Source organism: Triturus cristatus, chromosome 12 (genome assembly GCF_964204655.1).
Source record: "Triturus cristatus chromosome 12, aTriCri1.1, whole genome shotgun sequence".
NCBI lineage: Eukaryota > Metazoa > Chordata > Amphibia > Caudata > Salamandridae > Triturus > Triturus cristatus.
The window spans coordinates 163,422,186-163,435,049 of record NC_140595.1 but is presented as its reverse complement, the minus strand read 5'-3'; the positions used below and the strand labels follow the sequence as shown (position 1 = coordinate 163,435,049).

At 43.9% G+C, this 12,864-nt stretch overlaps 1 protein-coding gene across 7 annotated transcripts in view; it reads left to right on the top strand.

The window, feature by feature from the left end:
- The window catches only part of LRRC71 (leucine rich repeat containing 71), a 382,267-nt gene that overhangs the window by 104,921 nt on the left and 264,482 nt on the right, over positions 1–12,864 (top strand). For all 7 annotated transcript variants that reach the window (XM_085640082.1, XM_085640080.1, XM_085640079.1 and 4 more), the window contains one exon: positions 4,946–5,029. In XM_085640082.1, the coding sequence (XP_085496208.1) occupies positions 4,946–5,029 (84 nt within the window). The remainder of the gene's footprint in view (positions 1–4,945; positions 5,030–12,864) is intronic.

Genomic DNA, 12,864 nt, shown 5'->3' with positions numbered 1-12,864 from the left:
ATTCTGTCCATCTATTGTTCTTTTTGCATTTGTCACCTCGAGTGGGACAGGTATGCCCAGACGTGGGTCCCGTGCCCTCCATGGCCCGGAGTCATGCTAGCCTGGCTGATGAGGGGTGAAAATCTGAAACCGGTCCTAGGGTGCGTGTTTCCAGTCCAGAGAGGACCTGGCCTGGCAGTTCGGGCTGGACTGTTCCCATAGGGAGCAGGGTCAAGACTGATTTGCATATGGCTGGGTCCAAACTGGAATGGCACGGGGAGCAAATAAACAATGGATTTAGGCCCAGATCTCCGTACTGGGGTGAATGTATAACATTGTTCTGCATTCCGTCCATCAAATTGTTCTTTTTGCATAGTCTTACTTGATATCACACCTATTGGTGACCAGTTTGTCCTGGGCAGACTACTCTACTACTATGACAGTTTTCTAGTGTTTTTGACCAAGAACATTTATTAATAATGGTATTTAGGAAGTCTTATGGAAGCGCTTCCTGGATGTTGGGGTTTTCCTCTGGATGTCATAGATTGTTATGGATGTTTGGTCTTCATCTTAACAATTTTAGGTGAAAGAACCTACTTGTTTCCAACAATTAGCAGCATCTAGTGTGGGGACCATTAGTGTCTTTAGTATACATTTTCTGTTTTTCTGTAATACGTCTTCTAAGGGTCTTTGTTTTTAGCCTCACGAGCAGTCTGATTTCATATCCCCAATGTAAAAGGAAAATTGGGTTTTAGTCCATGTTTTGTTGATTTTCTCACAAAAGAATGCTATTACATTGACACAAAGATGCTTATTTACACCTGGTATAATTTTACCACTTGTAGAGTGGGGACTTTCACTTTAGTGCCACCTTGCAGAGTTCTGCAGCAAAGCACTCGTAAATGACCCTGTTGAAAGCTTTGCAAGGTTTCTGGGGTATCTAGTTATCCCCTGAGTTAGTGCACTTCTAAGGGCTTGATCGATGGTCAATAACAGGACAGATATCATAAAATGTGTGGCTGTCCCATATGGCTCCCTCTAATATCCCCACCTCATTTTGACAGAGAGTATGAGGCTAGTACTTTTTAGGTCTTGCCTAGGCAGCGTATGCGCTTTCTCCTCGAGACCTGCTTTATCCAGAATACAGTCTTTAAGCTCTGCACATCTTTTTAATTGGCTCCTTTGACTGTTTGTCGTAAATGCTTGTTTTTCTTTGATTAATTGGGTTAGCAGTCCCTCCTTTTGTACTGTTGTAACACCCCCACTAGGACTGCCCGTTACATGTGATCTTACTCTGTAGGTTTTATTTACACTTTGTCTGCACTCTTTTTTTAAAATGACTTTTTCGTAGTTGCTGTTGCCACCACAACAGCAATGCACTACCCTGACCATAATGGATTGTAATGACTTTTCACCCACCCTATGGTTTCACTGCCTTCTCACGCCGCACAGCAGCTAACATTTTAGTTACAATCGCTTCTGTTCCTACACTTGGTAAGGAGCAGCAATCTCTTGCTTACACAACCAGAATGCATTTTCTTTTGTGTTGGCGCTGGCAAAAAAATACGTTTAGATGACGGAATGTTTTCTTTTGTTTTATTTCTTTTCCCTCTTTGGCTTTTGCATCCAAATGTGCTCAGATGTTGGGCTTTTGCAATAAAACAGGCTCACATTATGGCATATGTATTAATTTTTTTAATATAGATGACATTTTTATTATTCTTTAAGCTTTTGGAGCGAAATGTGCACAGCACTCGGCCTTGATTTATTTGATTTTGTTTAGCTTTCCGACGAATATGCTCACAGCAGTTAGTCTTTTTAGTTTATTTGTAACACCCATGCTCCAAAGAAGAGGCGGGGTCAAGACACAATCTGAGACCCTCACAAATTTCTGTAGGGACATCAGAAGCACGCTCCCAAAGAAGGCGGTACCCTTGAAAAGGCTTGCAAGGATGTGTCAGAGATCCCCTTGTAAAGAAAGCACACAGTGGGGGCTTCTTCCAGTGTACAATTTGTAAAAATATAAATGCCAGGGCCCTCATCAGGAGGCAACTGCAGCTTGCACCACCCATTGCCGCAGCCAAATTACAGTACCAACACAACTACTAACGATCACACTTCTATAAGTGTGATAATTCAAAATATTCCAGGCCCCCAAAGCTATAAGAATGGCTTGGGTGATTAGTCAATTCTAAAGTATATTCTATTAAATAACAACTCTTGTGATGAGTATTTCTGAATTAGGCAAACAGCACCACCATGTAGCACACTGTCATAAGTGCCGGTGTTGACAATTTAGTCCCGGTGCTGACAATAAAGTGCCGGTGCTGGGCACTGGAAACCACCTGCTCAAATTATGCACTGGCTGTTCCTTTAGTTTCTTAGCAGCTAAGCTGTGGAACTCTTTTTCTCTTCAGAGTAGAGTGGGAAAAAGCAAAACAATTTTTTTGCAAAAATCGGAAAACCTGGCTGTTCAGATCGGTTTAAATTGTGCTGTCTCACTAGTATACTGTTTTGTTCTGACCCTTGGGAGCAAGATCCTACCACTGGGACACTTTGGTGGAAGTAACTACGCACTCTATAAACTACATTATTATTATTATTAGGATTATAACATTATTGGTTGACCCTGGAAGAGAGGAGAAGGGAAATAAGAGAGATGCCCTGTGAGGACCTACCAACAGCCTCAGAAATTAGAGACTCCAAGGCATTCTGGGAAGTTATAAATTGGCCTTTTTTCTCAGAAGAAAAGCATCACAAAATATATTGTCACATTCCCTCAGAAAATTAGGTATCCCACTTTTCAAGGATTTGTTTACCAAGAAACATTTAACTCACCATCCTTAGAAGTATCTAATATTGTTTGGGATAGTTCACCTCTTTTTGCCTGTTTTATTCATTTAAGTGTATTATAAAGAGCCCCGCCGGTAAGGCCCTTAGCCCTGATGGGGTCCCCATAGATGTCCTTAGACAGACTCCAACATTTTGACCCGTTTTGCTTACAAATGTGTTTTGAGCTGGAATGAGAGATGAAATTCCTAGTTCCTGAATGAAATCCACCATTCTTCTCTTCTTCAAAAAAGGCGATAGAAGCCAACCAACATGCTACCGCCTGATCTCCCTTTTGGATTCCTCTGTTAAGATCTTGGGGGAGGGTGATCCTCCAAAAATTGTAACAATGGGTGGAGGAAAGTATTTTTGGCGCAGAAGTACAATATGGCTTCGGCCCAGGTCTGGGTACAGTTGAGTAGTCTCTGAACTTGCTCCTACTAACCGTTGAGTATGTTAAAGCTAGGGGGAGGTTCTTTACACCTGGCATTTATGGACCTCTCCAATGCTTTCGATCTGGTGGGTAGGGGAAAGCTATGGGATATGATGAGTGAGGCAGGGATTAATAATCCCCTGATTGAACTCCTCAAATGCCTACACTGGGGTACGATAGCAGAAGTCCGATACTTCCAAGATGGAGAATGCACTCCCATTTTTAAGTCTAACCGGAGGGGGGGGGGGGGGGGGTGGCAGACAGGGCTGTATACTACCCCTTTTTGTTTTATTTGTCTACTATATTAATTCCCTTGATTGAGTGCTGATGGCTAGAGGAAGCGATTCTCCCATGGTGGGTACCCGTCCTGTGCCAGTACTCTGTTATTCTCTGCACCGCCAGGCCACAGCTATTACTCGATTCCTTTAATGAATTTATGGGGGAACTCAAATTAAAGGTTAACCATCAGAAATCGAACATCATGATTTGCGGGTCAAAAGAAACAAGTTCCTAAAGGTTTAATATCAGTAAGACCCCCATTACAAAGGTTCTGAATTGTAATTATCTTGGTATCATGTTGAACCCTAACCTAAAGTGGGTCACGCTTTTAAATCAGAGGGTAGGGTTGGCAGGGTATGCTCAGACGTGAGTCCCTTGCTCACTTTGCCACTGGATTCAAGCAAGCCTGGCTGAAGACGGCTGTAATGCCAGAAACCGGTCCTAGGAAGCTTGTTTCCGGTCCAGAGAAGACATGGCTTGGCAGTTCGGGCTGGACTGTTCCCATGAGGCACAGGGTCAGACTGATTTGCATATGGCCATGTCTGAACTGGGGTGGCAGAGTGGGCTAAAGAACGGTGATGGATTAAACCCAGATCAGTTGACAGGGGGTGAGTGCTTGCAATGTTCAACACTCCGTCCATCATTTCCTTTGGTTTTTGTTTTAAACTAGCCACACCATCACAGTGGGGAGAAGGGATTTTATCGCTAGAATACCAGTCAGCAACCCTGCTGCAGGAATTGAATGTGGCCAAAGTCGCCTAGACCGAATCCTTGGAGTCCTTCCTTGATAAAAGCTGATCTTGTACCACCCAAAAAACGTTTCATACCGCGAATAATTGGTTTAATAGCTCATAATGAGTAAGTAAATGTAATGTTTTGGTAGAATGTGTTAGATATCAGTCTATTCCCTTACAGCCAATGTATTCATCCATGGTGGGAGCTCCATTGAACTCCCAGCTCCCAGTGAGTTAACTGTGGTGGAGGGAGAGAACATCCTTTCCACAAAATCTCATATCTGTTGAGTATTATATTGTTGATTAGAAATAAAAAGGCACTCTTGATTCTGAAGACTAGAACTTACATTGTTTAGGTTTTTATCACCTGCCTCACTCGGAAAATCATCCTTTTCAGTGCATTTATGTGTGCAATTATGACCCAAATGTTGGAGGCATGGAATGGAGACAGATTGTTGTAGTAGTTCCTGAGAAAAGAAGGCCGAGTTTCAACAACAATGGCTCCTTTGTTTGCTTATCGTCTGCCCTGTACTATTACAATGTGTTTTTACTACTTATCTACCACGGGTTCCTATAACAGGAATTTTAGACTACACATGAAACATGCAGTTTTTAGCTACAGCTGATCCTTTTCCTACTTATAATTTACCTTTCAATTTGTCTCTTCTTCTCTTAAATATTTTTTATTCAGATTTTACGACGGAATCGCTCTCTGTTATGGCTTGACCTGTCCCACAATCGGATCAAAGACGAGGGAGCAGTGAAGCTTGCAGAGGTCTGTGATAGAAAATATTTTGTGTATTTTAAATTTTGTTTTCCTCCTAATCACTCTTCTTTGGTCCTTATCTTGGTTTGGCCCACTATCGCTTATTTAGGTGTCTCTACATGAAAATAAATCTTATTGGTTGGTTTTCTGTGCTCCTCATGTTGTTGTTCTCAAGTGTTTCTATTGTATCTAAAACACATGGCAGGTTCTTAGATAGCAGGTGTTCAAAGGCACCCGTTCAAATGATTTCTTCCTGTTTCTACAGTTTGTCTCTGTAGATACCCTAAGTGCTGCAATAGATATTAACCTCAGACTCAATTAGCTCATGCAAACCAGTTGTGCGAACTGAGGTCCCCACATTGTAGTGCAAAACCAAATTGAGTATCTGGCCTTGCCCACCCACAATTTGAAGAGGCTTGTAATAAATATGTTCACCCAGAACATATTTGGCAGCAGTAGAAGGACAGGCCTGGAAGATGAGGAGCTTTCAGCCAAGGAACCCATAAGGAAAAGTACTCTTAGAAACACCTAACTTTTCTATAATTGAGAAGAGCGCTCCATTGCATACGCAGTCTTTGTTGTGGAAATAGTCAATGGTTGCTTTATATAATGATGCTAGCATGTTTTGTGAAGTTTGAGGCATGGATAGTTGGGAAACGTTTATGCTGTGGTGAACCTTAAATGCAAAGTAAACTTAAGTAGTGCCTGCTGTAATACAATAATGCGAGTGACCTTGCATATGGAGGAGCGTTCTAAGATGTCTTAATTACAACAAAAAAACGAGAAATTTCTGGTTATAGCTGTAGTACAGCTCTTATGATGGATACACCTTCCTGTAGGATCCTCAGATTATAAATATTCCCAATATGTCAGGCTGGATCAGAAAGCTTTTCACACAGCAACAGCTTTCTATCACCATCAGGAAGTAGCTGCCTACCCAGGATGTGACAACATTGGCTGATGTACCATCAGGGACTGCAGGTATTATTCATCGATCAAGCTACGGATATCACACTGTCATGATGAGCGATCATCTTAAAATTAGGCCTGGGCGGTGAACTTTGCTCCGTTTGTGGAGTTTGCAGAGTTTTCCACACTCCGCAAAGCATGTGGAGTTCCGAAAAACACGTTGAGAAACTGAGTTCTCATTGAAAAAGTTGATGATCGAATGACAGAAAAGAAGTAGCGCCCTCTTGTGCTGTGCATGGTGCCATTTGTACTGATTTTACTGCTTGGGACTAACACCCAGTGCTGAAAATCAACACAAATGGCATAACCGAACGCACTCTGCCACTTGCAGAATTCCACGTAGCGCAGCAGAATTTTTTTGTCACTTCGTGGAGTTTCACGAACTCCGCCCAGGACTACTTAAAATGCAGATCATTAATACCGACTGTCTTGAGTAAGCCTCAGGACTGTGCGCTGTGAGTGGGCGAAACGTGTTGGCTTCACTTGCCCATCAATCCGTCAAGTTCAGAAACAAATATTGAAGAAACGCACTGATACCACCAAGCTCTTGTTTTCTCCTTAAAATTATTTCTAATTGCTAATAATATGTGGGTTAGGGCCTTCACCCATGGGAATTGAAATGCAAACACATGGGAATATATGTTTGGCATCATGACTCGTATGGGACTTCCAGAGGTGTTCCTTTGCTGGATTTGTCTTTTGTATACAGACCCGATGACCCAGGTGCTAGTCAATTGACACACCTCTGAAGGGTTCCCTATAGGAAGAGGTACGTGACAGAGCTGCCCCCTGTCGCCAATGTTATTCTCTATAGCAGTGGAACTGCTGGCATGCGTCATCCAGAAACATCATGCAGCTTCTGACCTACAGTTTTGTCTGTGACCTTTAGGTATTTCCCTCTATGCAGAAGACATGGTACTGTATGTCAGGGATCCTCCCATGCATCTATCCCCAGTGATCTGGGAATAAATTAGTTTTGAACACTACTCTGGCTTATGCATTAATTGGTTATATGGCCGCTAACACCTAATACATCACGGTGCTCGTTTGAATTTCCACTAGTGTGAACACTGATCCTGTCAAATACGTAGGACTTTGGTTACATAGGATCCAGATTTGGTGATTCAATCTAACTATGGCAGAGCCCTTTTGCAGCTGGAGGACCAAGCTTCTAGATGGTCTAAGCTGCAGTTTTTATTAACGGACAGGATAGTACTCATAAAGGTGGAGATACCGGCCACATTTTTATATCTGTTTGTAAACATACACATTGACTTACCTTTGTATTCCTTTCAGAAACTTCGGACACTCTTGTTTACGATGGTAAGGGCAGGAAAGCAACCAAGAATTAGCTGGGACACACTCACTTTGCCATAAGCTAGCAGGGGTTTTAATGCACTGGACTTCCACCTGTATTATTTCTGCGCACAGGCCCATTTTTCTCATTATTGGTATCGAACACCAGTACATTTCACACATTACGATAGAACAGGATGATGACAACCAATTCCTGCTCTCTGCTATCCTGCCAATTAAAATGGAGGGGATAATACGTACAGAAATTAACACACTGCATTCCACCATGACGCTTGGCAGAAATTGGGAGGATGGGTGTTGGAGTTTCCGTTATACGCTCTGCCATTGTCTTCACAGCATCACCCTGAAATATCAGTTTCCTGGGAAGATAAAATGCTACAAGTATTCACCAAGGCGGGCCTGGAAACTACAGGTGATGTCTATCCTAACGGCAGCTTTGCTACTCTTGAGGATTTTACAAGCACACATGTGCACACTCCATTACTGATATCCATATACTATAGGCTCTGAAAGGCTTTGCGTGACCTTTCCCCATCAGTCCCCAGAGGCACCCCTGGGTCTTACTGCACTACAGGGGGAACAACCTTTACAACGCAACTTTTACAACGCACTACCATTACAACGAAACTATTACAACGCAAAATCTGTTACAACGCATGCCATTACAACGCAAGTCTTTACATCGACTTGCACTAGATGGCGTGCTAACATTAAAAATAGTGTAGTTTACTATCCAAACACCTTCCCTACTGCAACGTGGACTGGAGTTAGAATAGTAAATTACCCTTTTTTAATGTTAGCACGCCATCTACTGCAAGTCGATGTAAAGACTTGCGTTGTAAAGACTTGCGTTGTAACAGATTTTGCGTTGTAAAAAATGCGTTGTAACGGCATGCGTTGTAAAAGCATGCGTTTTAACGTCATACATCCGCACTACAGATATTACTCACAAGCACAAAGCGCAGAGACTTAATCACTAAATTATACAATGCGGCACAGAAGAATAGACCACAACCCAGTGACAAGGTGTTAGAGGGTTGGCAAGCCATACTTTCCATCCCATAGAAGAAGCTGATAGGAAGAGTTGCTGTGCCAAATTACAAACACTCACCTCTAACTATAATCTGAGAATAATACACTTTAAATTCTTGTACCAAATGTAGTATACTCCTGTTAAACTATGCAAGTTTGGGCTAAGGGATTATGCAAATTGTGTGCTAAGTGGGGAAGTGGAGGCTGATTCCTACACCTGGCCTGGCAGTGCACCAATGTCATGCAATTCTGGACTTATGTAACTGAGACTTTAACAGATATGGTATCACAACAAACAGCCTGTGACCCAGCAATGTGTCTACTAGGACTGGTTAAAGATCTCCAACCTGCTAATCAAAGATTTTCATCAGTGGCCCTCTTGTTGGCAAAGAGAAGGGTGGCGCTTCACTGGGGTGGTAGGGTTAAACCCACCAAGAAAAAATGGGATCTCATTTTCTGAATGATTTTGAATCATGGGTACTCCAGCTGGTTTGCATGAGCTAAACCTTATCTTTCTGTTCACTTTCTTGACCCATTCACTATCTGCAAGGAACTAGACCTCAGCAATTCCTTTATCTTGGAGGGGGACGTTTCTTGCACTGTTGTCCATGAGAGCTTTTGAAATGGTGCCCTTGAAAGAGATGGGCACAGAATTTTACTCCCTTTACTTTTTAGTCCTAAAAAGCATGGGGTCCCAGACCCATTCTGGACATTATACGCTTGTTCATCATCACAATAAGTTAAAAATTATCTCTACAAGTCAAGTCCTCCAAGCCATGAATGGTCATCTATGAGAAAGGGGATTATTAGTTGGGCTGAATGGTAGTTGACTACAGGTAATAATGGCACTATTCTCGTTAGTTCAAGTAAAGGTTCCAGAAATGTTTACTTGAGCTCAACCCCATTTAGAAGTAGCCAAACAATTAGAAAGTTGGACACACAACAAAATAAGAATTCCACTCCAATTTATAAAAATGGAGAACATTTTTGTGAACAAAATTACACTAAAATAACTAAAATCCAATAAGGGGCAATGGAGATATAGAGTTTGAAAGTTTTAAAAGAAAAATAGCGCAAAAATTACAAAGCGCCAACCGTGGGCTACTGTTCGTGCTAGACAGGGACAAAGGTAATGCTTAAGGCCAACCGCGATGGAGCGTGAATCGGATAAGAGGACCAGATTGGTCCCGGTCGCTGAGTTACCTTCAGACTTAGAATCTTTTATGGAGAAAAGTGTCTTCAAGGAGTCGTCGGTGGGGTAAGCTACAAGCTGGATCCAAAGCGAGGATTGATGACAGCAGGTTGCTGAAGCGTGAATGCCCAGGAAGGCCTCAATGTTGATTGGATGCTGCTCGGCATCAGTCCCGGCGAAGCCCTCTATGTTCAGACTTAGGAACGCTTCTGGGAATTGGATGTCATTCAGTGAAGCAACGCGGAAGTTAACCCAGACCGGCAAATAAATGCAGACAGCTCCAGCTTTAATGGCAACACCAGTCTCCTTCGGTTCTCCAGGAATCAAGTTTGCAAAAAAGTTTTAAAGTCCCACTTCTTGCAGTTTGGGGAAAGAAGGAATACACTCACCTAGCCAAGGGTCCAGGCCCTGAGCGGCACCACTTTGGGGTTAGGATTCCATCCAACCGAGGCCCTCAGCAGGACCCAGGGTAGGTTGAAACTGGTCAGTTGGGCTCCTTCAGAAAAGTGGGCTTCTTGCACATTTTGTGTCCCTGTAGCTTAACAAGAGGTTAGCCACCTGACCCTTGAAGTCCACTTCTTTGCCCTGGGCACAGTTTGGAACAGGTCCATCACTTAAGGTCTCAATAGCAGGTGCAGTCCTTCTTTTGTCTATCAGTGGTATTGCAGTGTTCTGAAGAAGGTACCCAGGGGTGCCACATATATGCCTGAAACTAGCCTATAGGTGGCGGTGACTCCTGGCCCCTCCCTAACCAACAGGTAAAAATGTTCCCAGGGGGAACCTTTTGTGTGCCCTACCGCAAATAATCCCAGAGTGCTCCTCTCTACCTAAATACAACATGGCAGAACCTTTAATCCTCTGTGCAGTGAGTGCTTCTGTGCCCAGCCTAGAGTTATGGCCAGGGAAATGAGAAAACCCTCCCCTGTTGTGGAAATGAGCTTTTCAATCAGCAAACCGGTGCAGGGGTCACCCTTCTCTGTCCATGGGTCCTAAGACCAACAAAATAGAGGTTGGCACTGAAGGTGGAATTCAAATAACAAGTTTGTTAATCACTCATGAGTGGGACTACGTCCACAAAGCACTCTCAAGTGCTGCCTGAGGTAGTACATTGAAGTCACAGAACACAGGCCTTATATACAGAGTTTGTTGCAGAGTAGGCATGTAGTTACAAATAGAAGGTACAGGCCTACACAGGAATAGTTATCGACAAACATGGGCAGATGGGAAATCACTTAGTCAGCAAAGTGGGAAGGGGAGCAGGAGTGCTTATGGCAGCACTGAGAGATTGACAGTTGAGTCTGAGACCAGGTGTTCTGGCAGCTACAAACCCTTTAGCATGCATATTGCTTTTATCGGAGTCAGGAAGTCAACTAAAATAGACAGCACAGGCAGGGAAAAAGACGAGCAGCAGGGATGGGAGAATTACAAAGCCAACAAAATGGATGCCATAACCAAGATGGCTCCAGCTCATGGTAACAGAAATAATTTCAGATTTAAACACTGTGGTCACTCAAAACTGGTTCATGGGGAAGCTCCATTCCAACTGGGATTGGTCCTGATTGGCTAGGTTGATAAAAGGGAGGCAGGCAAGGTGTGAGCATCATCTGTCAGTGACACAGTATATATCCTTTAAAGATATACAAGGAGTTGGGCACGGCCCCAGGGCATACTGTCAGCGAAAGGTCAAATTCTCTCCACACCCAAGACTGTTCTTTCAGCAATGGGACCCAATTCACAACTAATTAAGGAGCTATAGAGCTCATAGGTGATGTTGGCAGCTCAGGCAAATGGACATCTCAAGGCTGAACATATTTTTTTTAAAGTATCTTTTATACAATATTTATTACACATCTGACTTAACCAATGAATTGGATTTTGATAAATATTTGTAAAAGTCCATCAATTACCTTATTAGCTGGTTCCTAGGCAGCTATTACTTAAATAACCTTGAATAACGTATCCCAATACTTTCCTATGGAACTGCCAATCCTGCTACAGTTAAAATAGCTTTTAGGGTACTGTCAGGACATGTTTAACAGTAACCTTTTACATGTCTGTTGTAATCTCTCTTTTCTTCTCCTAGTTCTCTCCTCCGTGGTGTTCTTCCCTTTTCTTCCTCAGTGGTAGCTTCCCCCTTTCCCCCGCCCCTCCTCCCTCTTGGAACGTTCCGCCAGAGTTCACTTTGGAATGTTGACATGCTGTCAGTTGCGGAGAGTGGATGACAGAATAAAGACGCTTAAAGTTACCTGCGTAGTTTTCTCTTCATTATAACACTGGCGACGAATTGGCGAAGGGGGCCACTCCTGTCATCTCCCCTTTCAGTGCTCTCTCCTTTCTGCACCGGATTAAAATTCCATCGGGACACTGCCTGTGAGGAGGCATATTGGGGCAACTTCCTGCTCAGTTACGAGGTTTAAGGGAGTTCCTGACTGACTCCAGAGCACCGTGTATCCTAGAAACCTGCTACGGGGTATCTCCAGGGTGTCGGTGTGTTTTGTTCCTGTTTACAAGACCTATATGGCGGTCGTGTGATGTTGATGAAGCTATGCGGGGAACATCCAGTTGGGACTTAAAACGTGGAGATGCACTCTGAGGTACCCAGTCCCATTCACTGTGGGTGTGCGAGACATCACATCAGGAAGAGCCATTAAGTGAAGAGTGGTTCAGGTGGCCGCAAGTGTAGCACTGGAGAAATTGTGCTCCTCAAGTGCCCTCTCCTCCGGCCCAATTCTCCGTATAGAACTGTTGCTAAGTGTTCTTTCATCAAACCAACACAGGCCGTGTGGGGGCTTCATCTGTGGAAATTGCGGAGTGCCAGGAGTCAGCAACTGTCCTTGGTGAGATTAGAACTGAAATCTGTGGGCCAATCCCCCGTGAGGTGCGCTGCCGTCACACTCTTTCTCACGAGTCCGTGGGAAGCTGGTGTGGTGCTGCGTTCTGGGGTGGTCCTGCTCTGTAGTGGCTGTGGACTGTGTGCGCTCTGGTGCCGGTTCCTGTGCAGTTACCTGTTTTCTGCGGCTCTTACCTGTCCAGCGAGGCCCCTCATCGGCTGTCTTCTACGCTGCCTCCGCCTTGTAGTTTCCTGGTTCTCTGGACGCTGACGAGGCCGACTCCGCCTTACGCACTCCAGTGGGCGGCGTTTCTTCGCAGACGCTCCTTGCTGGGTCCCTGTGCACCGGGGTATGAGGCAGCATTTGGCGGCTTGAGGCAATCTGAGGAGAGTAGTGGACGCTGCGTCATGACTACAGCGGGCGGAGATCTTCGTTGGTTCCTCTGCCGCAGACCGGTGTTTCTCCTTTGGCCAAGTAAAATTTTATTATCTGCTGATTCTGGC